Consider the following 24,982-nt stretch of genomic DNA (forward strand, 5'->3'; position numbering starts at 1 on the left):
GTTTGTATTCCTTTTTGCCTGTTTCATTTACTGCATTTTTATATTTTCTCCTTTCATCAATTAAATTAAATATTTCTTCTGTCACCCAAGGATTTCTAGTAGACCTCGTCTTTTTACCTACTTGATCCTCTGCTGCCTTCACTACAATTGATAGGAATTGGCTATTTTCATGTGATTTACATTGTTGCACAGTGTAATTGATTATTTTCGTTGTTATAAATTGATTTTGTGATTGAAATAAGCTGACATCAGACCTACATCTGTGTTCAGTTTTATATGTATGATTCAATCCAGTTTTTGCCAAACTCTCGAATACCTAGTGCTTCCAATTTTTCTGAAAGGGTGCGATGACTGACAATTTCAGATGCTTTGGGGAGTTCTAAATTAACTCTCACTTCTCTAGTCTTTTTTTCTTCCGGATTTCTGTGTATTTGTTGAATGCAACACATTACTGCTATTTCTGCGTTTACCAGTGTGGAATGGGGGTGGGAACAAACAACTCATTAAAAATAATTCTGGTATTTTAGTTCTGAATAACCAATATTATTTGGTGTTTGTTTGATCGTGGTTATAACAGGTGTTTTATTTTTATTTTTTACTAATAACTGAGTGAGAAATGAAATATCAGCTAGCCATGCCAGCAGTGCTGAAAATTTTATGTTTCTAATTTTTTTTTTTATAATAGCGAGTAAATTTTATTTGTAAAATTTGCATAATGGTTTGAAATAGTGCATTATTAAGTGCAAAATATTAAAAAATGGGGAAAGCAATCGGTGGTATTTAATAGCAGTGCTAACAGAAACAAGCAACAAACCTGTGGCATAAGAACTGGTCTCAGCAAAGCTGAGACAATAATATCCATGTTGCCATGTATCATGGCTTACGGTATGCACATATGTGCAGTGTGCAAGTTTCTCCTCTATCTGGTCTATGTGATAGTTTCTTGCTGTCATCACAGGACATCCATTGTATCGCAGAAAGGCACCAACCCTAGCAGTGAAGTACAATGCTTCATTTGCTTTAAAAGATAAAAATTTAAAAGATTAGTAGCAAAGGAGGAAAGAAATTATAGTGACTGTAATAAATTAAAAACTTAACTGTTCATTCTTAATATACAATTAAAACAGAAAGTAGCTGACCTGCTGCCTGTATCTACATAATGTGTGTTCATATGCTTCTAGCCTTGAAAACAGATAAATTAACAGGAAAAACGGAGTGCTTTGACCTCAGTTTTCACCCTTTAGCATTGACTGACTATTTGCAATGCCCAAATAGTGGTATGATCTATGAGTATAACATGATTTATTAGCAGAGGTTCAAAAAATTAGAATCAGTAGTATTCAACCACTTATCACCTTCTGAGAAAAGCAGCAAACGGTGGGTTATTTGCCTATTCAATTTAGTGTTTTGATTTTATGTAGATTGATACTGAGTGAATCAAACATTTTCAAGCTATGTTCAGTTTCTAAATTTACTACAGGAAATAATAGGAATCAAGAACCGGTCATTACAGAAACAGCTATTTTCTGCATTTTAACAGTAGATTAAATTGGCATGGAAAAAAAATGTGATATAACGAAAAACCGGTTGTTTCAGCGATAACCACCATCCCTAGTATGAAAGCCATTCTGATTACTGCTTAGGAACTTATGGCCACTTGTATATTTGTTGATATGATACTTCATCAATTTTATCGTATTTAGGAGAACGTTGAAGGAGTGATATTGGTGTATTGTTTTCGTCTTGTGCTTTCCACTGTTTTTAAGTAATGCTCTCGTTTCTGAGATTTACAATTTTTCTTGAAACACTGCTTCATGCCTTTTATCTGACAGCAAAAGTAAAATATACAAAATGCAGTAGGCAATGAAGTTAACTGTAAACTGTACAATCCAAAAATGGAAAAATGATATTTACTACTTTATGAAATGCAAGTTGTAATGTGAATTGAGAATTCCATACCCTGCCAAAAAATTTCTGGAAAGTTAAATTGTCTAATTGGAGTATTTTAAAACTAACATGTTATTGTAGGCAAGCTACTCATTTTCACTTTCTGAAAAACCAGGGCTACAATACTATAATAGCGAAATTTTGAGAGGATCATGTTTGAAATTCAAGCATTATGGCATATTATAATTTTGAATAAGTATGACTTTTTAAATACACAATTCTTGGAAAACGTAAGTTGTTTGTTACATAGTAGAGAGGCTTTCAATTAATATAAGTCTGTCCTAAAATAAATAATTATTATTCGGTTCAAATTTTGAAGGGCATATGGTTTTAGTGAAATGTAAATGTAGAGTAGCTCATCAAGGAATATGTTTCCTTGAAACGAATTTTATTGTTTAATGCTGGCACACTTGTTTTGGTCACCAAAATAATTTTTTTGGTACCATTTACAGCCAGTGTGGTTTTCAGATCTTCTGAGAGGCATTTTGTAGACAGTGTTATAACTATGTTGTTGTCATGAGTGGTCTGAAAACTTACAATTGAGTAATAAAGTTTTGTGAAATACAGTATGTATAAGAATTCAACAATTTCAAATATTCATGATATATGAATTATGTGTAGATAGATAGATAGAGATAGAAGAAGAAGAAGAAGAAGAAGAAGAAGATCAGTGAAATTGTAGCAAGTGGAGCTAATACACACTGCCGCATCTCAAGCCCTCCTGTAGACATTGCTGTATGAGCACTGCTAGAAGAAAGGATATTGTGGAAAGATGGTCTAGTCACAAGGTGGGGGATTGTTTCTGAAATGAAAGATTCATTCAAGCAGTGTCAGTACAACAATATTTGCAGGAGAGCTTATGTAAAGGTTTGAACGTAGGGGAGAGATGTTGGAAAAAGAGAAGTTGTGAGGATGGGTCACAATTTACACATGGATAGTTCTTTGTATAAGAAAATTGCTTATGGAAGGCAAGGTTTCTAGCCTTGAGTCTTGGTCCAGCATGCAGTTTCATCTGCTAGGTGGCAGAATCTGCCTGCTGAAGGATTTAAGGAGCCTAAATAAATCTAGAGTATCATTTTATTGTTTTGATTAGCTCTCAAAAAGATTACTATAGTGTCATCGCCATTAAAATATCATAAGGTTTTAAATTTATGTCCGTGTTGTCCATTTTCGGCTATGTAAAGGTTGTGCATGGATCACAGGTAAAATGGTGTGTGTGTGTGTGTGTGTGTGTGTGTGTGTGTGTGTGTGTGTGTTTGTGTTTGTGTGTGTTGACAAAGGCCTTAATGGCCGAGAGCTTTATTTATTTGTGACAATCTTTTTGTTGTGCGCATCTGAAACTACTACTAATCAACTTTTACAAGACAGAAAATATCTTGAACTTGAATAAGATGTTGAAACAAAACGTTGACTAAAAAGTAGCTGCTATACTGAGCTGCCTAAATTATCTACTACACATTGTTGGAATCAGTATGGAAATATGAAGAAACAATATTGCTTATGCTAAGAGAGTATTTTGTCGAGAGAGAACTGATGTTGATAGCCATATTTAAATCTGTTCTAAAATAGGTCAGTGAATGAATCATGTGCTAATGCACAGCTGAAGCCATACAATGATGCAGTAGATTTACGAATTTACCTAACAATTTTTATGAAATAGGATGACACGGTGGTTACGTAGCTGGAGTTGAATCTCAAACTAGTGAGGTTCAGATTCACAAATATTAAGTGTGATTTAGATTTTTCATGATTTTTGTAAATTACTGTCTGCAAATGCCAATCTTGTTCCTCTAAGAAACCCATGTCTAATTTCTTACTCCTTCTTTGATGAAATGAGTTACTGTGCCGTTTTTAATGACATTGATGCTGATGGCATATTACACCTTAACCTTCCCTCCAACTTTCTTTTTAACTGCATGGATACCCTGGTGATAGTGCCCATTGGGGAAAGCATCTGGTTTACATGAGCTTAGACATGTTCTTTTTGTTGATACCAGAATGAGATTCTCCACTTTACTGTTCACAGTATGTTGGGTAAAATGTCAGGGCAGATTACAATTATGTGTTAGAACAGAACTGAAGTGTGAACCACTGTCTTTCAGGTAGTCTGTTATTTGCTGTATGAGTGAAACTGGTCTACGTTATCGTATAACAAAATAACGTCCTTGCCTTTACTGAAACTAGAATTGCCGTATTATGTATGAAAAGTGGTGTAAGGCAAAAGCTGATAAATGAGGTGTCCAGAAGCAAAATGTAGTAAATACACTTTTTTTTGAAAATGAATATCTGCCACCATTTTGTTCTCTGTGCCATCATCTATTGATTAGGTCCTTAAAACACAAGCAAAACAGTTTGTGTCTGCCTTAAAACAAACCTGCAAAGTAGGCTACAGGTGCAAAACTCGAATCCACTTGTGGTTGCAAAGCGAAACTAAGTGAATCCATTGCATGACAAAGTAACAGAACTTAGTGTATCCTTAGCAAGTGCCATTGTCTAAGAAGCTTTGAAGATGCAAGAAACACTTTGTACAAGTTATATATTTTGCCTAAATAATGCTGCTTTCCCAAGGTATTACTTTGTAAATGTTAATTGTGGGTCCGTGTGTGGCTGTTTCGTCAAGTTCTTCAGACTTCACACTACTGTAAAACAAAAAACAGTAGCAAGCTGCCTGTTATCTATCTGTTTTTCTTGATTTGGCTTGCTTGTGAGTGCATGTAGAACATTTATCTTGTTTTTTGTTGTATAAAATGTGCAGAATGCTTTGTTATTTCCTCCATAGTTACGGATATTAATGATGGAATATGTGTATGCATGCCTCAGGAAAGGTACAGTAGCGTGCCATCTATCCCACCCCTTTACAGAGGAAGTTCTGGGGTGAGCCTTTCTTATTATGTAGACTTCTGATGGTAACCTGAGTGTTGGGCACTCTCTGAAGTGAGCTGCTTGTTTTCTGGATTGTTCTTGGCAATCACCAGGAATGAAGATGATACTCTCTGCACCTGGGTGGATTTGATGCATGTCATTGTGCTGCGCACACCAAATCCATTGCCCTCCAGGGGATATTTTTGGAAGTCATGAACTGTACAGTTTGGAAAACTCTTGAAGACCACCTTGATGAAATTGTCTGGGACCACAGCTTAGATGTAGAAAGGAGGGGAGAGCTGTGCTGTCTTGCTTGTGATCCTCTAGAGGTCTCCGTCATTTGAAAGTTGGACTCTCACCCTGTTGACTCCTGTAACCCCCACAGTGAAGACAGCAGTCGTCCATTGTCTGAAGTGCTGCAGAAATCCTTAATAGTCCTTTGTAATCTCCATGGTGACGGGTAGAAGTCGAAGCACGGACTGCTCAGCAAGGAGTGCCAGATGAGACTTGACTTTGTCTGCATTCTTCTGGTTCTCAGTTGTCTATACTGCCGTCTATGTTGGTAGCCCCTGCTGTGCCTGCCTGGCAGAGAGTTCCAGATGGGAGCTGGACATGTCTTCTGTGGATTCGTAGTTGGCCATTCGCAGAGCCTTCCTCTGTTCCACCACAAGTGATTGATACCAGTTGGCAGACATAATGATGGTGGCCATTACTGTAACCAGAATTTTTGGTTGAATAGAAAAGGTTCTTGTTATAGCAAGAATAAACACAATTTATGGACCAAAGTACTTTTTAGAGCAACATGTAAGCTACAGGTTGTGCGTAGCACTGAACGTATTGAATGGACAACAGTAATACAGTATAAGGAATAGACGAGCACTCATTTTCGATTGCGTAAATAATACTGTTTACTTGGTGGCTCACTAGAGCATGCCAGGAGACCTATCCAGGTGGCCTCTATAAGCGGGCCTGTGAACGGTATGGATGCAGGATCTCTGAAATGGCGTGCATCATGAATGAAGGTACACCACTCCTCTCTTCTTGAGAATGGGAAAAAACACATAGATATATAAAAACAGAGCGTGTGGTGTGGGGGGGGGGGGGGGGGAGCAGAGACCAGCAAGTAGGGGTGGGAGTGATGAAGGGGCAGTTAGGCACACTGCCCCCCCCCCTCCCCCCTCCCCCTTCGTGACAGGCCTTAGAGCAGGACCGGGGACGGTGTTTCTATAACACGTTCCCGTCAAGGTCAGCAGTCAGCGCATCACAGGCCAGTCAGAGATGATGGCTGCACAGGACCCAGTAATGGAGGTGGCAGTGGCTGCGGCACCAGGTGCATTGGGGGCTGCGCTGGTGACTGCAGCCAGAAGCAGGGTCCCAAGGCAGCGCTCTACCATCCGATGGCCATGCTGCGGTGTGGATTGGACCATCTGCAACACAGGAACGGTCATCGTTGAGGGCGGATGGAGCAATGTGCCCTCTGGAACAGACCCCACTGTGTGCGGCTGCAGCTGATCTAAGTGATGCAATGCCTCCCTGTCAGGAGTGCGGACAGTGCCAGTGCCAGTTCCAGCGACACTTGATGATGGCAGGAACCCTGTTCAGCAGGGGCTGAAATTACAAGTCTAGACAGGCGCATCTGGCCATAACTGTCATGGAGCCATTGATGCCAGTGGACACAGGAAATGATGGAGATGGAGAAGGGTTTCTGGTTGGCGTCCATGTACGAGTTACGCCAGGCTCTTATCACAAACATGCTGGCGGGCCATCGGTGTGGGGCAAGAGGGCCCCCTATGACTGACATGCAGAAGCCACAGTACATTACAACATGAGGAAGTGGAAATCACAATCCGGGGAGCAGTGTCCTCCGTAGCTAACAAAAGAACTTCATCAAACACAGAAAGGGTGGGCTGGAGGGAGAAGTAATTATGTAAGGGATCTGAGGCACACCCTAAATGATTTTCCGGTCAACTGTGCTGCTTAAAAGAGAAGGCACAACTAGGATTGGCGGCAATGGTCAATACTATCAGGGCATTAGTGATGGAAAACCATCAACTGCATTCTGGTTCTCAGTGTCTAAATAGAAACAAAACAATGTGTCCTGATCGAACGCCAAGTCTGGCCTAGTTGGTAGGCTACATAAGACATTGGCATTGGCGTGTTGCGCAGTTGGCCAGTAATTGTTCTGGTAATGATAACTGGAGAGGAAGAGAGCCCACTGCTGCAAATGATGTGCTGCCTTGTCCGTCACGAAAGCCAAAGGATTAAAAACAGCAACCAACAGTTTGTAATCCATGATTAAACGGAAATTAGAGCCATACAAGGAGACTTGAGGATGACCACACTTGTTAATGCCTTTCTATTTTGAGAACATCATTGCTGAGTGATAGTTAGTCTTGGAATCGTAAGCAGTGGTTCGTTGAGACCCGTCTGCATATGTGTGTGCTAACCCATGCTAAGACCATGCTGAGAGGCATTTGTAGCCAACACGAGGTGCTGACCTGACTGAAAAGTGGTCAGAGAATGGGACAGATAGAATCTTTGATTTAAGGAAAGCTTGTAATTGGTCACAACCTGAAGACCAGAAAAGAGGCAAATTTTTAAATAAAGTACATGCAGAGGGGCTGAGCAACAGTGGATGCATCCGGTGAAAACTTAAGGTAGTTCGCAACTTTACCTAGAAATGTATGCAGTCCCTTAATAGAGGTTGGCCACAGCAAAGCTGCAACTGCATCAGCATGATGATGCAATGGCCTGGCCCCTGTGCAAGAAACATCAAACCTAGGTATGCAGTTGATGGATGAGAAAATTGAGATTTGGCAAGATTGCACTTGAGACCTGCAGACTGCAAAACGGAAAACAACAATCAGAGATTTCTAAAACCTTCTAATTAGCCTTGACTGACAAGGGAATGATCAGACTTGTCATGTCGAAACCTGTGTTGCTTTTTTTACCACTGTGAGTTAATATTGCAAGAAGTCTGTATGCAGAATTTTAGCTGCTGACATGACCTGGAAGTCTGTAAACAATTTTATGAAGTAAGGCATTATTGTCGCATGGTTTCCGCGCTTATAACTGCCTCTTGGACAACCCTGACCTCTCTCGCTACGTTATACCAATGCCATCTAGGGGGACAAGGTGGCGTTAGCTATGCGCCGCTCTGTTGCCACAGCAGTGAGAGAGCTGATTCCCCCAATGAAAGCGATTGTACGATAATTAAACATTCGTTGACAAATATGACTGATATGTTATCTACAACATTCTTTCCAAATATCTATGAAATAGACACAAATAAATATGTGGTTTAGAACACGTCTAAATTTGATTTCTTGTAATTACCGAAAAAATGCGAAATATTGATACAATGTTCAAAACATAGGTTTTTTGTACACCAAGAACATACAAGCAAAGACGACATATGACAGCCCTGCGAATCACAGACGTTGTTAGATGTCCGCAGACAAAACTGGGCTGGCGTTAGGAATGAATCAGGCCTAGTATCAGTATATTTCGAGGAGTGCCACACATATTTAATCAAATTCTGAACCCGTGTGGAGGAAAATTGACAATGTACTACTGATTGCAGCTTGAGAATATTGTCACAGTGATAGACAGGAAATTGCAGTGATCTGCACACAGTAATTTTCTCTGTTAGTTTTCTGTAAAATGCCTTCCAATGACGGAAAAATTCTCTGTCTAAGGTTGATTTACGTTCGTCGTGCCGGGTGGAATCTGAAGCATCTTTACTTCTTTGACAGGGTGGGCTCTAAATACAGCTTTTAATGAATCAGACCTTTTATGACCTGACCACGAATCTAGAAGGAGAAGAGATTTGTTCCTGCAGAATGGAAGAAAAGCATGACGCATGAAAAGTGTAACGTTTTCATTTCCCATTTTTCCAGACTTTGATGGGTCTACCACAAGGTTGTTTGCGTGGACCATTGTTCTTTTGACATGTGGTCCGAAATGACCATTGGTTCTTGAAGACACATATCTGGTTCAGGCAGCAATGAACCATCCAGACTAATTATGGGCATTGTAGTGTAAGAATGGGTGAGTGCAGTCGTGGACTGCGCAATCGCCTCAATATGTTTTTCCCCTTTGAATGACATGTACTTTTCGTACGCATTTCTTTTTGAAAACCTGACAGATCTGCATTGTACACATACGATTCACTAAAACTAGCGATCTTATTTTTTGCATTCGTAAGAAAAGCTTCTACCATTTCGATTTGTGTCACTTCATTTTCCGACCTGTTTCTCAATACAAATTTTGTTATTTTTCTTGTCACAATTTTATGTGATCTTTTGAAGCGACTAATCCAACTTTGAGAAGCTGTAAATTCTTTAGTGCCTATCGTGTTGGCAATCTCTAACGCTCAACCAAGCAAAATTGTATCGCTGACACTAAATGACTTTTGTCTGGCATCGATAAATAGCTCAAAAAGTCGCGCATTTATCCCCGTCGCAATTTCCAGGTGACTCTTACATCTTCCAGCGACTTCCTTTTTCCATCGGTACAATTCACGTTCAGAACGGACAAAGCGATACTTATTTTGAACAGTACTGACTCGTAGGCGTTTCGTACCACTTTTGTTCAACCAATATGTCACCGCTTTTTCTTTGTCTGATAAGGTAATGGTAGTTGCTGGTGTTACTTTAGGAGATAATAAATGATGGTACATGGCACTATCACTCGAAGAGTCTTCATGAGTGCAACTTTCGTCGGTGTCTTTGCCATCTGTAGATTCACAGTCTGCAATATCGAGTGTTTCAGTTGTTACTAGCCACATGTCTGCGCCATACACATGCTCATCTAGAAGTTTAACAACCATGTCGCTCAACACATAGCCTTCACGCATGTTTTCTGTTGAGTGCTTCATTTGGCGTCTGTGGTATATCTCCATGACAAGCAGCAAAATATTTACAGGGTTCGCCATCACCTGTGAGGGGAGATTGAATGTTCACCGTAAAGTGGCTTGCGGAGTATAGATGAACATGTGTAGAACATCTTCCACATCTCCAACCAGTTTCAGGACGGAATGTTTCGAAATACACACCAGAAATTAAAAGAACGTGCATGCCACAGAAACTAATATTCGTTTCCCCTTTCCACCAAAACCGTGCAGCGGTATTCCTCTTTAGTGAATGCCGCGATAAGACGGCCACTCCTCCCGAACATACGTACAACGCTTGCGACTCGCAATTTCCAGGGGTGGCCAGCCATCATTGCAAGCGGCAAGCAGGAAACACAGCCATGTTGATTTTTTTTTTATCTTACTTCCAATTCATGTCAGCAGCTACAATTTTGCATATGGACTGTTGATACAGCTAAACAACAATGCTAAAAAAAATCAGTACATGTTTCGGCATGACAAGTCTGACCATTCCCTTGTGAGTTGCGCAATGCAACAGGCATCTGCCATGCCCGGAAAAAATGAGGGCAGGTGGACTTTCTCATGCTAAGTAGGCCTGGTAAATGGTAGAACAGCTGAGTCCAGGGGGAAACAGTGACGAAAACACAGACCAGAGGTACTCCTGCTGCTGATCCAGAATTCGATCTGACACTAAATTTACCTAATTGGCAATGGAGAAACGGAAAGCAATAAATGCATCTAACCTGAACAAGTCTGCAGTATGGGAATGGCCCACAACAAGGCAGGTGGGAGGGCAAGCAACAGATCTGTTAGATCAATGCACGTTCTTGCATTTACTAAAAGTCACTGAAGCTTTCGTGACCATTTGCATTTTTAGCAGTTTACTAAACTCACATAAGTCAATTAATAATTTGTCCATGGGACCAAATGCCATCTGAATTGGAAGAGCATTAGAGAAAGCAAAAGTGAGGGACATTGATTTGCTGCCCAAAAGTTATTTTCAGGCAGAATTGGGAAGAAAATGACAATCATGCTTTGTTCATGAGTATAATCTGTGGTGAGGAGGACTTTGACTTTAAAATTCACCCAAAGGATAGTGAGTTCCAGTGTAATTTAGACTGGGCAGGATTAGACTTGTAAGATTGTGACAGCTTCATTCCTTTCAAATTTTTGGTTAATGTCATATACGCCATAATCACAGTCGGTTGTCATGAAATATTTTTCTTTTCTCCGTTGTACTTGTAGTAAAGTGTCTTTTTACTGTTATGTTATGATAATATATGCACAATTCATTTCTACATAAGCAAAACTGTGTAGATCCAAATGCAAAGCTCGGCAAATCCAAATTATTTATCTTTATAATTTATAAAAGAAAAGCTGGATATTTCAAGGACTGTCATAAATATACTCCCTAGGTAAACATAAATTATGACGAAAAGGAATTTTGAATATCTGCCATACGAAGGAAGTAGGGGGGGGGGGGGGGTGAAGGTTCTGGTGCACTCTCTACATTTTGCTTCTGAACATCTTAAATTGTGTATTTTGACATTATTTCATTCCTTCGAAGGACACTGTATGTCTCTCTGGACATTCTTCTAAAGGATATTTTTTTCTTTTTCAGATTTTAAAAATTTTCTTTCTTCTAATTTTTCCTTCAGCTCATGATGAAGACAATATTAATTCTGAAAACTGGAGATAGATAATTTATTTGTATTGGTGCTGCTCTTGCCTATAGCCTTCCACTTCTGCTTAATAGTAAGGAACAAAGTTTTCTTTTATGGAATATAGTTTAGAATCTTTTTGTATTTTAAGTTGGGGTTTCAGTTATGTTTGCAATTCTTTCTCTGTCCTGTCATCGAATTTACTTGAGATTTAAAATTACATTGAACTACTTTACAGACATGCTTCTCATACAACATTCCAGGTTGGTGACATGTGTTTATCCTGCTGGCAATGATGATGTTATAACAGCTCCTTATAATGCTGCTCTAGCCACACAACAATTGACAGATCATGCCGACTGTGTCTTTCCAGTTGGAAATAAGGTACGTTGACACTTATTCTCCCCCCCCCCCCCTCTCTCTCTCTCCCTCTGACAACCATCAGCCATATTAATTAGATTGTTTTGTGTATGTAATCATAAAGAATCTGTTGCTACAGGCTTCAAAATTGAATAAATATTCTGTGGAGTGTTAGATTAGTTACAATATACTGTTTGTTCTGTAGCCCTATAGTGAGGGGATCCACAAGGATATGGAACATCATGTCAGAGAAACAGAAATACAAAATAATACGAAAAGGGTAGTTACTCACCATATAGTGAAGATGCTACGTCACAGGTTGGCACAACAAAAAGACTGTCAAAAAGTAAGTTATAATCCTGTGTGGGCCAATGATGCTAAGACCAGTGAGGGATAACTGTTGGGAAGACTTCTCTTGGAATTGGAACTTTGCTTATTAAACATAAACATACCAATGCATTTTAGTGCTGCCTGTGTTACCTACTCTGTCTTTCAGTATGCACCCCAAGCCTTACCACCGTAATGTTGTGGAATGTCCATGGAGACCTGTGCAATAGTGACATCTCTTGATCATGCTATCCCTACTGTATTGAAGCACTGACAAATTATTGCAACACTGGTCTCTTAGAATAGCTAAAAGCACAGCCTATGTCTCCAAAGTGCAGATTCAAATCTACCAGGAGAAAGAAAATAGTGAGTTGGTGCAGAATGCTGCTTCTGTGATTTTAACTGCCACGGAAGCAACATTACCTTTTTTGTCAGGACCACCATAGGAAATCTTTGTGGCGATTGTGCGATGAAATAGCTGAGGCAACTGGAGAACAGTGAAGAGTGCTACAACACTATAAATGCCGTCCCTCTGTGGCCAAGTTAATTACATTTAAATTACTCAGAGCGAAGAAATTGAAGAAATGTATGATGAAATAAAAGAAATTATTTAGATAGTGAAGGGAGACGAAAATTTAACAGTCATGGGTGACTGAAATTCGTCAGTAGGAAAAGGCAGAGAAGGAAACGTAGTAGGTGAATATGGATTGCGGGTAAGAAACGAAAGAGGAAGCCACCTGGTAGAATTTTGCACAGAGCACAACCTAATCATAGCTAACACTTGGTTCAAGAATCATAAAAGAAGGTTGTATACATGGAAGAATCCTGGAGATACTAGAAGGTATCGGATAGATTATACAATCGTAAGACAGAGATTTAGGAACCAGGTTTTAAATTGTAAGACATTTCCAGGGGCAGATGTGGACTCTGACCACAATCTATTGGTTATGACCTGTAGATTAAAACTGAAGAAACTGCAAAAAGGTGGGAAATTAAGGAGATGGGACCTGGATAAACTGACTAAACCAGAGGTTGTACAGAGTTTCAGGGAGAGCATAAGGGAACAATTGACAGGAATGGGGGAAAGAAATACAGTAGAAGAAGAATGGGTAGTTCTGAGGGATGAAGTAGTGTAGGCAGCAGAGGATGAAGTAGGTAAAAAGACGAGGGCTAGTAGAAATCCTTGGGTAACAGAAGAAATATTGAATTTAATTGGTGAAAGGAGAAAATATAAAAATGCAGTAACTGAAGCAGGCAAAAAGGAATACAAACGTCTCAAAACTGAGATTGACAGGAAGTGCAAAATGGCTAAGCAGGGATGGCTAGAGGACAAATGTCAGGATGTAGAGGCTTGTCTCACTACGGGTAAGATAGATACTGCCTACACGAAAATTGAAGAGACCCTTGGAGAAAAGAGAGCCACTTGTATGAATATCAAGAGCTCAGACGGAAAGCAGAAAAGTGGAAGGAGTATATAGAGGGTCTATACAAGGGCGATGTACTTGAGGACAACATTATGGAAAAGGAATAGGATGTAGATGAAGATGAAATGGGAGATACGATACTGCATGAAGAGTTTGACAGAGCACTGAAAGACCTGAGGCGAAACAAGGCCCCCAGAGTAGACAACATTCCATTAGAACTACTGACGGCCTTGGGAGAGCCAGACCTGACAAAACTCTACCATCTGGTGAGCAAGATATATGAGACAGGCGAAATACCCTCAGACTTCAAGAAGAATATAATAATTCCAATCCCAAAGAGAGCAGGTGTTGACAGATGTGAAAGTTACCGAACTATCAGTTTAATAAGTCATGGCTGCAAAATACTAACACGAATTCTTTAGAGACGAATGGAAAAACTAGTAGAAGCCGACCCTGGGAAAGATCAGTTTGGATTCTGTAGAAATACTGGAACACGTGAGGCAATACTGACCCTACGACTTATCTTAGAAGCTAGATTAAGGAAAGGCAAACCTACGTTCCTAACATTTGTAGACGTAGAGAAAGCGTTTGACAATGTTGACTGGAATACTCTCTTTCAAATTCTGAAGGTGGCAGAGATAAAATACAGGGAGCACAATACTGACCCTACGACTTATCTTAGAAGCTAGATTAAGGAAAGGCAAACCTACGTTCCTAACATTTGTAGACTTAGAGAAAGCGTTTGACAATGTTGACTGGAATACTCTCTTTCAAATTCTGAAGGTGGCAGAGATAAAATACAGGGAGCGAAAGGGTATTTACAATTTGTACAGAAACCAGATGGCAGTTATAAGAGTCGAGGGACATGAAAGGGAAGCAGTGGTTGGGGAGGGAGTGAGACAGGGTTGTAGCCTCTCCCCGATGTTGTTCAATCTGTATATTGAGCAAGCAGTAAAGGAAAGAAAAGAAAAATTTGGAGTAGGTATTAAAATCCATGGAGAAGAAATAAAAACTTTAAGGTTCGCCGATGACATTGTAATTCTGTCAGAGACAGCAAAGGCTTGGAAGAGCAGTTGAACAGAATGGATAGTGTTTTGAAATGAGGATATAAGATTAACATCACCAAAAGCAAAACAAGGATAATGGAATGTAGTTGAATGAAGTCGGGTGATGGTGAGGGAATTAGATTAGGAAATGAGACACTTAAAGTAGTAAAGGAGTTTTGCTATTTAGGGAGCAAAATAACTGATGATGGTCGGAGTAGGGAGGATATAAAATGTAGACTGGCAATGGCAAGGAAAGCGTTTCTGAAGAAGAGAAATTTGTTAACATCGAGTATAGGTTTAAGTGTCAGGAAGTCATTTTTGAAAGTATTTGTTTGGAGTGTAGCCATCTATGGAAGTGAAACATGGGTGATAAATAGTTTGGACAAGAAGAGAATAGAAGCTGTAGAAATGTGGTGCTACAGAAGAATGCTGAAGATTAGATGGGTAGATCACATAACTAATGAGGCAGTATTGAATAGGATTGGGGCGAAGAGAAATTTGTGGCACAACTTGACTAGAAGAAGGGATCGGTTGGTAGGACATGTTCTGAGGCATCAAGGGATCACCAGTTTAGTGTTGGAGGGCAGTGTGGAGGGTAAAAATCGTAGAGGGAGACCAAGTGATGAATACACTCAGCACATTCAGAAGGATGTAGGTTGCAAGTGCTACTCTGAGATGAAGAGGTTAGCACAGGAAAGGAATTCGTGGTAGGCCGCATCAAACCAGTCAGTAGACTGATTACAAAAGTTGCAGTAGGTACTGGGAGATGAAGAAGCTTGCACAGGATAGAGTAGCGTGGAGAGCTGCATCAAACCAGTCTCAGGACTGAAGATCACAACAACAACAACAACAACAGGTGTAGTGGTTTTTTTCCCGTTTTTATGCGAAACCTTTTATGACATAGACTGTTCTGTGTTTGAGTTGGCCTGATCTTTAGATAAATGCATGAGAATGGAGTCCCACAGAAGTCAGTGGTACATGCAAACTTCTTTGCTATTGCAGTCAATGATATGATCTTTGCTATTGCAGTCAATGATATCATGTCTACTGTGGGGTCTGTGAGTCTCATTGCCATTATGTGTACGTGACTTCTGCATGTATTACAGCGTGACATTAGTCCATGCTGTTTAATGGCACTTTCAGAATGCTACACGAGAGGCACAAGATTGAGCTCAAAAGCAAGCTACTGTTTTTCCCCAAAGGAATCTTGTGTAGTGCATTTTTGCAAACTTCAGTCTACGTTCCTGGCCGCAGGTTTACTTAGGAGACCAGCTTCTAGAAGTAGTTGATCAGTTCTACTTGTTAACATTAGTATTTGATAGTAAACTAATGTGGACACCATCTGTACGACAACTCAGGAATAACTGTATGAGGAAACTAAACACTCTGTGTTTCTTCGCAAAAACCTCTTGGGGAATGGATTGAGAGGTTTTATTAAGGTTTTATAAAAGTGTAATTTTTGTCTCTTGTAAACTTTTATGTGTTGCTCATCGCTCAACAACACCATCTGCAATAGTCTTATTGGACCTTGTAAGATTAGGTGCTGGAGCTTTCAGTACAAGCCCAGTCAATAGCCTCCTTTGCAAAAGAGGCATCACATCTTTTAGAGAATGATGCCAGCTCCACCAGATGAACTATGCAGTCACTACCAATCAGCAGCCTGAACAACCTTGTTATCCAATGCTGTTCCAAAATGACAGAATCTGGCTGCTGATGAGCTGCCTCTGAACAGGTGGACTAGCTTAGGTTCAGTTTCAGAACCTGTGTAGAGGACTCCTGCCCCTACTCCCCACCATCCCCCCACCTCCCCCACCCTCTTCCCCTTACTCTCGACCTGCTTATATGCAAATAACCATATCTTGGATTCCCACATGGTGTCTCCCCAGCCCAGTAATGTGTGTGGACTTGTGCCCCGGCACCAAGTGTACTAAGATCCCATCACTTACCACTGGATATTTAACTATGCATATCGTGATTGTCCAAGGGATTAAAAATGTATATGAGGTCTGTGTTCAGACAATAGTAGAACTTGGTCCACAAAATTTTTCTATGCTTACCTTTCATGCATTGTCTACTTCGAAAATAGTATCTTTCACAAGTGATGGTCATCTCCCAACACAGTTTCCACTTTTGGAAACAGTCTTGGTATGCCTCTTGCTGGATCGCACGAAGTGCCGTCTGCAAATTTTTGTTTATCTTGTCTAACGTTGCAAATCTTCATCTTATGTGTTGCTGTATAAAGTACCAAGTTCCATTAATTGTGTTTGTTCTTACTGTAACAAACTTTGCATTGAGTGAGGGTTATGTTTTCTCCACTTGTTAGTGTCAATCCTAAGTCACCTGACAAACATCTCAATGCAAGAAACACTCCAACATATCATTGCCAAGCAGCGAGCTTTCACAAAACAACAGCAGTCTCTTGCCACGGCCCTCAATCGAGTGGTATTTGCATGTTCGTGGTAGGTTATGTTCCCAATGGTGTGACCGTCACCCTCTTTGGCATACGATGAATCGGCGGAAGATTGGGACTCCTGCAAGACTTAGTTATGCCAGAAGTTCCAGGACAGTGCAAAGTTGTGTAGGGCTTTCTTTTACTTGTATCTTTTGCCACAAATATATCGGTTGTTGTGTAGACTTGTACCTTTACAAGAACTGGACAGCTTATCATTTGATGAAATGAAACAAGCTTCTCTGTACCTGTTACTGTCACTGAATGCACGTCAATACAATGCACGTAGCATTTTATTGCTGTCAGAAATGCCCATACCAATCTTACAAAGCCTGGGCTGCTGAATTACACTGGTTAAGCTGTCACTAGTACCCATCACAAATCCTACACTGATCATATGGTGCATGATGTTATTATTCATCTAGGTTCGGATGGGAAAGTCACAAAAAAGCACTTCAATCCAAGAATCTAGCGCTTAAGGATGTGCTTAATGTAGCACAGTCCTTTGAAGTGTCGTGGGCAGCAGGCAGTTAGCTTGCTGCATGGGGAGAGGTATTGGAAGTTGCTCAGTCAACCCTGTTAGGCACGCTGCAAGTGTTGAGGATGATTGGGAAGCTGTTGCAGCAGTACAACCTTCGACTTAACATTGCATGAGGAGCATTGGTTATGGCCACAGCAACAACAGATGATATGCCCCCCTTGCGTCCTCGCCCATACTGCTTCGTCCAGCGAGCATGTTGCATGCCCCTAGCTTTCGGCTGCTTGCCACAAGTGTCGAAATTAAGGCCACATGGCATCAGTATGTAACTCTTCTCCAAATGTGGCGGACACAGTAGTACCAATGGACATCAACTTTATTTCTGCAATGACTGTCTCCCTGAACAAAATATTTCTTAACACACGTGTGTTTAATAAACCACTTAAAATTGGAAGTGGTCTTGTGAGCTGCAGTGGTTTTAGTAAACACAAGAACATACCTGGACTTGCGGTCCTCTCCCCTCGCATAGGTTTTATTTAAGTTGGTTAGTTACAATAAACAGCAGATTCTGATCCTAGATAAGTTCTCTGCTCCTGTTTCATACAAATCTGTTGTTTGACCTCTCACCTTCCTTGTTGTGGATCATTCCCACAGCACAGACCTTTTCAGGTTAGATACATTTACTGCTTACAGTTTCTCAACTGCCATGAGGTAAATTTAGTGTCTGATCAAATTCTGTATCAGCAATGGGAGCCCTGTGGCCTGAGATTTCATGACTGTTTTCCTTGGGGCTCAGTTGTTCTACCAGTTTGATGATGATTGATGTCATTCAGCCTATTTTTCCAGTGAATGCGCTATGCCACTGGTCGTCATTAAGAAGCCGACGGGTAAGCTTCGCCTCTGCGCTGACTTCAGTGTCATGATTAATGCACATTCCTTTATAGATATATACCCTTTGTCGTGACCTGACAAGTTGCTCCCAAAATTGTCAGGTGGCCACTACATTTCCAAGATTGATTTGTAGAAAGTGTACCTCCAGCTCCCCTTGGATGAGGCCACTAGATGCCTTCTTGTTGTTAATTCATGTTTCAGCCTATACCAATATCAACACTTACTTTTGGTGTCACTAGTGCGCCTGCAATTTTTCCATTTTTTTTTTTAGAATTTCTGATGGCCTCTGTGTCTAGCTACATTAATTATCTCAATGATATCAATGTTTCGGGTTCTTCCACTGAAGACCACCTTAGAAATCTCTGACTGTTGTTTTCTGTTTTGCAGTCTGCGGGTGCCAAGTGCAATCGTGCCAAATCTCAATTTTTTCATCCATCAACTGAGTACCTAGGTTTGATGTTTCTCATACAGGGGTCAAGCCATTGCATCACCATGCTGATGCATTTGCGCCTTTATCGCGGCTGACCTCTATTAAGGAACTGCCTGCATTTCTAGGTAAACTTGTGAACCACCATAAGTTTTTACTGTACGCACGTTGTTTAAAAATTTACCTCTTTTTATGGTCCCCAGTTTGTGACAAAATGTAAGCTTTGCACTCAGCAGCGATATTCTCTGTGATTGAAGTGGAGGCTTTAATTATTGTTTTGCCCTTAAGAAATTTCACATCTTCTCTTATGGTTCTAAGTTACATTTAATCACAGATCACAAGCCGTTGTTTGCTCTTTATAATCCTTTAACTTCTGTGCTGGACAAGGCAATGCTCTCTTCTTCTCCTGTTATTATTCTCAAATCCATTACCGTCCTACGGTGCAAAATACCAACACCGATGCATTGTCTCACCTTTTGATTGATCTACACCTGGTATTCAATCAGGACAAGCTGCTTTGTTTCTATTTAGATACTGAGAACCAGAATGCAATAAATGGTTTTGCCATCACTAGTGCCATGATAGCATCGGCTGTTGCCATGGACCCTGTACTTAATTGGTTTCTCTTGTTTGTGCTGTACGATTGGCTGGAAAAAACCCCAGGTTGTGCCTCGGATCTCTTGCGTAACTACTTCTCACTCCAGGACACAATTTTGTATTTGCTGGGACTCTTTTGTTAGTTCTGGTGGACAGTGCTCTATGGGTAGTGATTCCCACTTCTTTAGACCATAACATACTTTGGATTTCGTGTGTCACTCATTGGGGGATGTTTCGTACCACAACTATGGCCTGCCAGCATGTGTATTGGCCGGGCATAGATGGGGAATTACACAGCTTATTACCACTTGCACTCACTTGTGTTCAGGAACAGGTGGCCCCGTGGGCTTCGCTTTCCCCGGGCTGACGTGCCAGTGCCCATGGGAGTGACTGTGTGCTGATTTTACTGGGGCCCTTCCTAAATCAGTATTGGCTCGTTGTAGTGCACACCTATTCCAAGAGTCTGTACATGGTGCATTGTCTATCCACATCCATGGCAGCCAATATTTTGGCTGTTTCTAACACTTTTGCAGTTAAGGCTCTTCTGTACACTACGGTTACCAGTAATGCCCCCCAGGCTTGTTTCTCAAGAATTTGCATCTTTTTGTGAGGCGTGTCATCCTCAATCCAATGGTGAGGCTGAACACCTGGTTTGAACAGGTCCCTTGAAGCTGCCTTAGACTGTTCTTTGCGTTTGTACCATTTCACTCTGGTAGGGAACAAGAACTCAGTAGAGCTGCTATATGCACACCAACTGTGGGCCCTCCTTCACCTGCTGCATCTGACTCAGTGTCCACCGCCTCCGACATTGCTGAGGCCGGTGCGGTTGTTATCTCTTGTGGCCCTGCTGATGCCTCTGGTGCTGACCACTATCCTTGACAAAGACATTGCTATGGAGACACCATTCACAGTCCTGCCATGTGGCCTCTCATTAGAGGGGGTACGATGTGCCAAACTGCCCCCTCATCACTTCCACTTCTACTTGCCAGTGCTTGCCCATGTGATTCAACAGCTGCGGTACCAGAGTGCTTTTTTTCAGTACCCTGAATTTTTTCTGTGCCCTACATTTTTCTGTGCTCATAGTTTTTGTGTGTGGATGTGGTTTTCCTCCCTCCTAGAAGGGAGGAGTGATGTACCTTCGCCCAAGATGTGCGCAGTTTCAGAGATTGCACCTCCATTCAGTTCACAGTTCCACATATAGAGGCTATCTTGGTTGACCCCCAGTTACCCTCTTGTGATCTGCTAAAGAAAAAGTATTATTTAAGCAATCACAAACAACTGCTTGGCCTATTCTGTGCCCTAAATTACCGTTTTCCAGTCAATGTGTTCAGTGGTACACACAACCTGTATGTTACGTATTGCTCTGTAGAGTAATATGTTCCAAAAAGTGTGTTTGTTCTTGCTATAACAGAAACATTACAACTGAGAGCCCTAGACAGTGACATTCGGTCACATCCCAGACACCATATCTTGAGGGTGTGGGACACACAATGGCAATTTAGCGCACATACCAACAAACACCGAATCATTACAATATACTACTAAAGAGTGTTGAACTTCACTCCTGGTCCTCTGCAAAGCAGCAGTCATTCTATGCTGCTTATGTATTGGTCACACCAAACTTGCACCTGAATATCAGAATATTACTTGCAAAGAGGAACCTCTACCACCCCCCCCCTCCCCCAATTCTGCTCCATTGACTTTACTTCATATAGTCAAAGAATATACCGTCTGAACTGACGTACAAATAAACTCTTAATTGCATGTACCTGTACCTGAAATGCTAACAGAACACACAACATTTTTTAAAAGAGCGTCCGATAAATCTAAAATCCATGTTACACAATGCATCTAATGTGTACATATGCACATTTTTTATACATTTTGTTACCCTACTCCCTCGTATTATTGATAAAACGCGTGCCCAGTTGTGTTGCAGTCTGGTTGTCACATTATGTTTCCTGGCAACTGGTAAATGTTTTAAGAGTCTGGTCTTCAGCAATAGAATATCAAAGCACAACATTTTGAAAGTTATTGTGGGTGTCTGCACTAAAATTCACAACACTGCAGAGGACTAATACTTAAAGGTGGACTAAAGAAAATTTCAACACCAAAACATAATTAATGTAGAGTAATGAAATTTCAGGAATGGCTTTGTCTAATTAACATATCCAAGTGATTGACATTGAAAGACCACAGGTTAATGTATGTGCAGGATAAGCCATTGCAAATTTAAAATGCTAATATTTTTATAACTGGTGTAACTGCCCAAATGTTGATTGCACAGCTTATGTATTGGTCACAGGTGCTGTACAGGTGCCGTATGTCAGTTTGTGGGGTGGAGTGCCATGAATACAAGGACAGCTAATGGTGGTTGTGGATGGTGCTGGAGTTGGCATCTGATGGTCTCCCAAATGTGCTCGATTGGAGACAGATCTGGTGATCGAGCAGGATAACACAACATGTCAACACTCTGCAGAGCATGTTGGGTTACTACAGTGGTATGTGGGAAATGTTATGCTGTTGGAAAACACTCCTGAAATGCTGCTCATGAATGGCAGCACAACAGGTCAAGTAACCAGATTGACATACAAATATGTGGTCAGGGTGCATGTGATAACCACAAGAGTGTGCCTGCTTTCATACAAAATCCTACCCCAGACACACAACTCCAGGTGTTGGTCCAGTGTGTTTAGCACACAGACAGATCATTTGCAGGCCCTCAACTGGCCCTCTTCACCAGCATACAGTTGTCAGTGGCACCAAGACAGAACCACCTTTATCAGAAAACACAACAGACCTCCATCGTGTCCTCCAATTAGTTCTCTATATATGTTTTTGGATAGGGTCCGCCTGTAGCAAAACACAGTTTTGTTTTATAACCCAAACCAGAAACTTTAATACCAGATATACAGAACACAAAAGAGCATTAAAAAGTAACAGCTGTCATTCCACATTTGCTGAACACCTCATGGACAAGAAACATAGCCCCACAAACATCAACACGGATTTGAAAATTCTCAAATGCAGCAACAGCCCCTCACAAAAACTGATAATCGAAGAAAATTACCAGATACAAAAAGCCATAGTAGAAGGCAAACAAATAATAAATGAATACACAGCTCTCTGCAACGGCACTCTGTTCTCTGCCCTCAAAGAACTAACAGACAAAACCAAACTATAGAGATCTTAAACCCCCTCCCCCACACACCAGAAAAAAAGAAGGAAAAAAAAAAAGAAAAGATCCTGAAACCTAAAATCTCTCTCTCCCTCCCTTTCTTTCTCCCTCTCTTTCTCTCTCTGTTTCCCCTTTTACACATACGTACACACACACACACACACACACACACACAAAAAATCTGTCACCTCTGAAAGGTTCAAAACAGCCGCCAGGAACACCTTCAACTGTTCCACTGTCAGCCATCTTGTTTTTACACCTCCAGCTGTTCCACTGCCAGCCATGTTTTGTTTTTATAGCTGATAAACAGTGAAACAGTGAGTGACAGTGACAGTGGCAGTGGCAACTCAATATTCAGTGTTTGACAGTGATGAAGACGAAAAAAGAGTAAGTGAAACACCATGTAAATAGACACACACACACACACACACACACACACACACACACACACACACTCACACACTCACACACACACACACACACACACACACACACACACACACACACACACACACATAGAATTAAATAATTTCAGGCATAATAATAACATAGTTCTTCAAATCGTAATTTTGGCTAAAAACAATTTATGTACTTTAAGGTATAAGTGGTTGCAGATGACAAACTGTCGGTCATTGTAGAAACACAAGACGTCAGAAAAACCACACCATGTGGTAAAAAAGTATGGATTTTCATAATTTATGTGTTTTTTTCAAATATCTATGATTACATTTTTAAAAACTAATAGCTACATGTATACAAAACAACAAAGAACGTTTCTTTATCTTTAACAGATGGAAAATAAAAGCCCACTGAGGATGCTGCAACTGCAGTGAAACATGTTTGGGTTATAAAACAAAACTGTGTTTTGCTAAAGGCGGACCCTATCCAAAAACATATATATTGTTAAAGCAAACACGGAGAAAAAAAAGAGCTGCAATACCAAGATGATTATTTCGACGCCTTGCCAGGCATTTCCGAGCAAGCTCTACAACAAATTCCGGAACAATACAGCAAAGTTACATCAAACTATTTTAAATATAAAATTCAATAGACTTTGTCTTTCATATAATGTAATACCTAACTATATACATGTAAATGTAAACAGTATGTCACCTGCAGCTCGTCATGCCAAACATAAAGCTGAAATTGAGTGGCTGAAGCAAGAAATTAGAAACCTACATACAAAAAAGCAAGAACTCAATGTTGAACTATTCAAAATTCACCTGGAACTAGGAAACCACATTAAAGTCTCTGAAATATTCAACGATATCATGAATACAGTCAAACAAAACACAGAAACACAAATAAAATCAAAATGGAATAAACAACAACAAAAACTAAACACTCTTTTAAAACAGAACAAAGCTTTTGCACATAAAAATAGAAAGCAAGCAAACCACACATTCCACAAAATGGTACAAATGGTACAAACGCTATGGCATTCTTTTTTGGGGAACAGATCCACAAAATATGAACACAATTTTCAAACTCCAGAAAAGAGCCATAAGAATAATAACCAGAAATAGTAGTCGAGCTCATTGTAAAGATCTGTTCAAAACACTGGGAATTTTAACTGATCCATGTGAACACATTTACCAGTCAGTTGTACACATCAAAAGTAACATTGGCAATTACTGCACAAACAGCTCTGTCCATGACCATGCAACAAGAGATAGACTCAACTTACATTTACCAAGAAAAAAATAAACATAAAACTCAAAACAGCATTTTCTACCAAGGAATAAAACTGTACAATAAATTACCAAAAGAGATTAAAGAAATTTCAAAAATACACTTATTTAAGAAGGCAGCTAAAAAGTACCTGTTATGCAATACATTTTATACATTGAAGGATTACTTAGATAAAGCAGAGTAGGGGTTTGATAAAAAAAAGATTATACAAACAAATAATAATAACAATGATGATTATAAAACATCCAATATTCCACATAACACCTTCACTTTATTATTTTTCTTCTTTTTTCCTTTCTAGAGACACTCTCCCCTCAAGCTATGCATAGCACAATACTAACACCTCTTCCTCTTTCTGAGCTCAACATCTCACTCATTATGAAGGGATGCTGACTCAGTTTTTCAGGATAGCAAATGGGAACTTGCAGTACAGAAAATGGCCCAAGGATCACCTGTGTGTGTGTGTGTGTGTGTGTGTGTGTGTGTGTGTGTAGTGAGTGAAGTGTTATGAAACAATGTGTGTATAGTGTGTGCAGTGACTGATAGTGAAATATGAGTGAATAGTGTGGCATTACATTATTTAATGAGTTATTTGTAAATAAATTATTGTATACCAGGAGTAAAATCTAATGATTGTCTCTAACTAGAAGTCTGTAAATATATGTGTATACGAATTAGCTTATTGTAAATTGATCTAAGCTTGTAAATACTTTGACATGTCCTATATCCTTGTAAAAAGAGATCTACGGATGAATAAAACTACTACTACT

General features: G+C 40.2%; 1 protein-coding gene across 4 annotated transcripts in view; it reads left to right on the plus strand.

The window, feature by feature from the left end:
• LOC126266775 (tubulin epsilon chain-like) overlaps positions 1-24,982 on the plus strand; it is a 169,178-nt gene that overhangs the window by 93,069 nt on the left and 51,127 nt on the right. For all 4 annotated transcript variants that reach the window (XM_049971311.1, XM_049971312.1, XM_049971310.1 and 1 more), the window contains exon 5: positions 11,607-11,727. In XM_049971311.1, coding sequence (XP_049827268.1) covers positions 11,607-11,727 — 121 coding nt within the window. The remainder of the gene's footprint in view (positions 1-11,606; positions 11,728-24,982) is intronic.

The sequence above is a fragment of the Schistocerca gregaria genome, chromosome 4 (genome assembly GCF_023897955.1).
Source record: "Schistocerca gregaria isolate iqSchGreg1 chromosome 4, iqSchGreg1.2, whole genome shotgun sequence".
NCBI classification, from domain to species: Eukaryota; Metazoa; Arthropoda; class Insecta; order Orthoptera; family Acrididae; genus Schistocerca; species Schistocerca gregaria.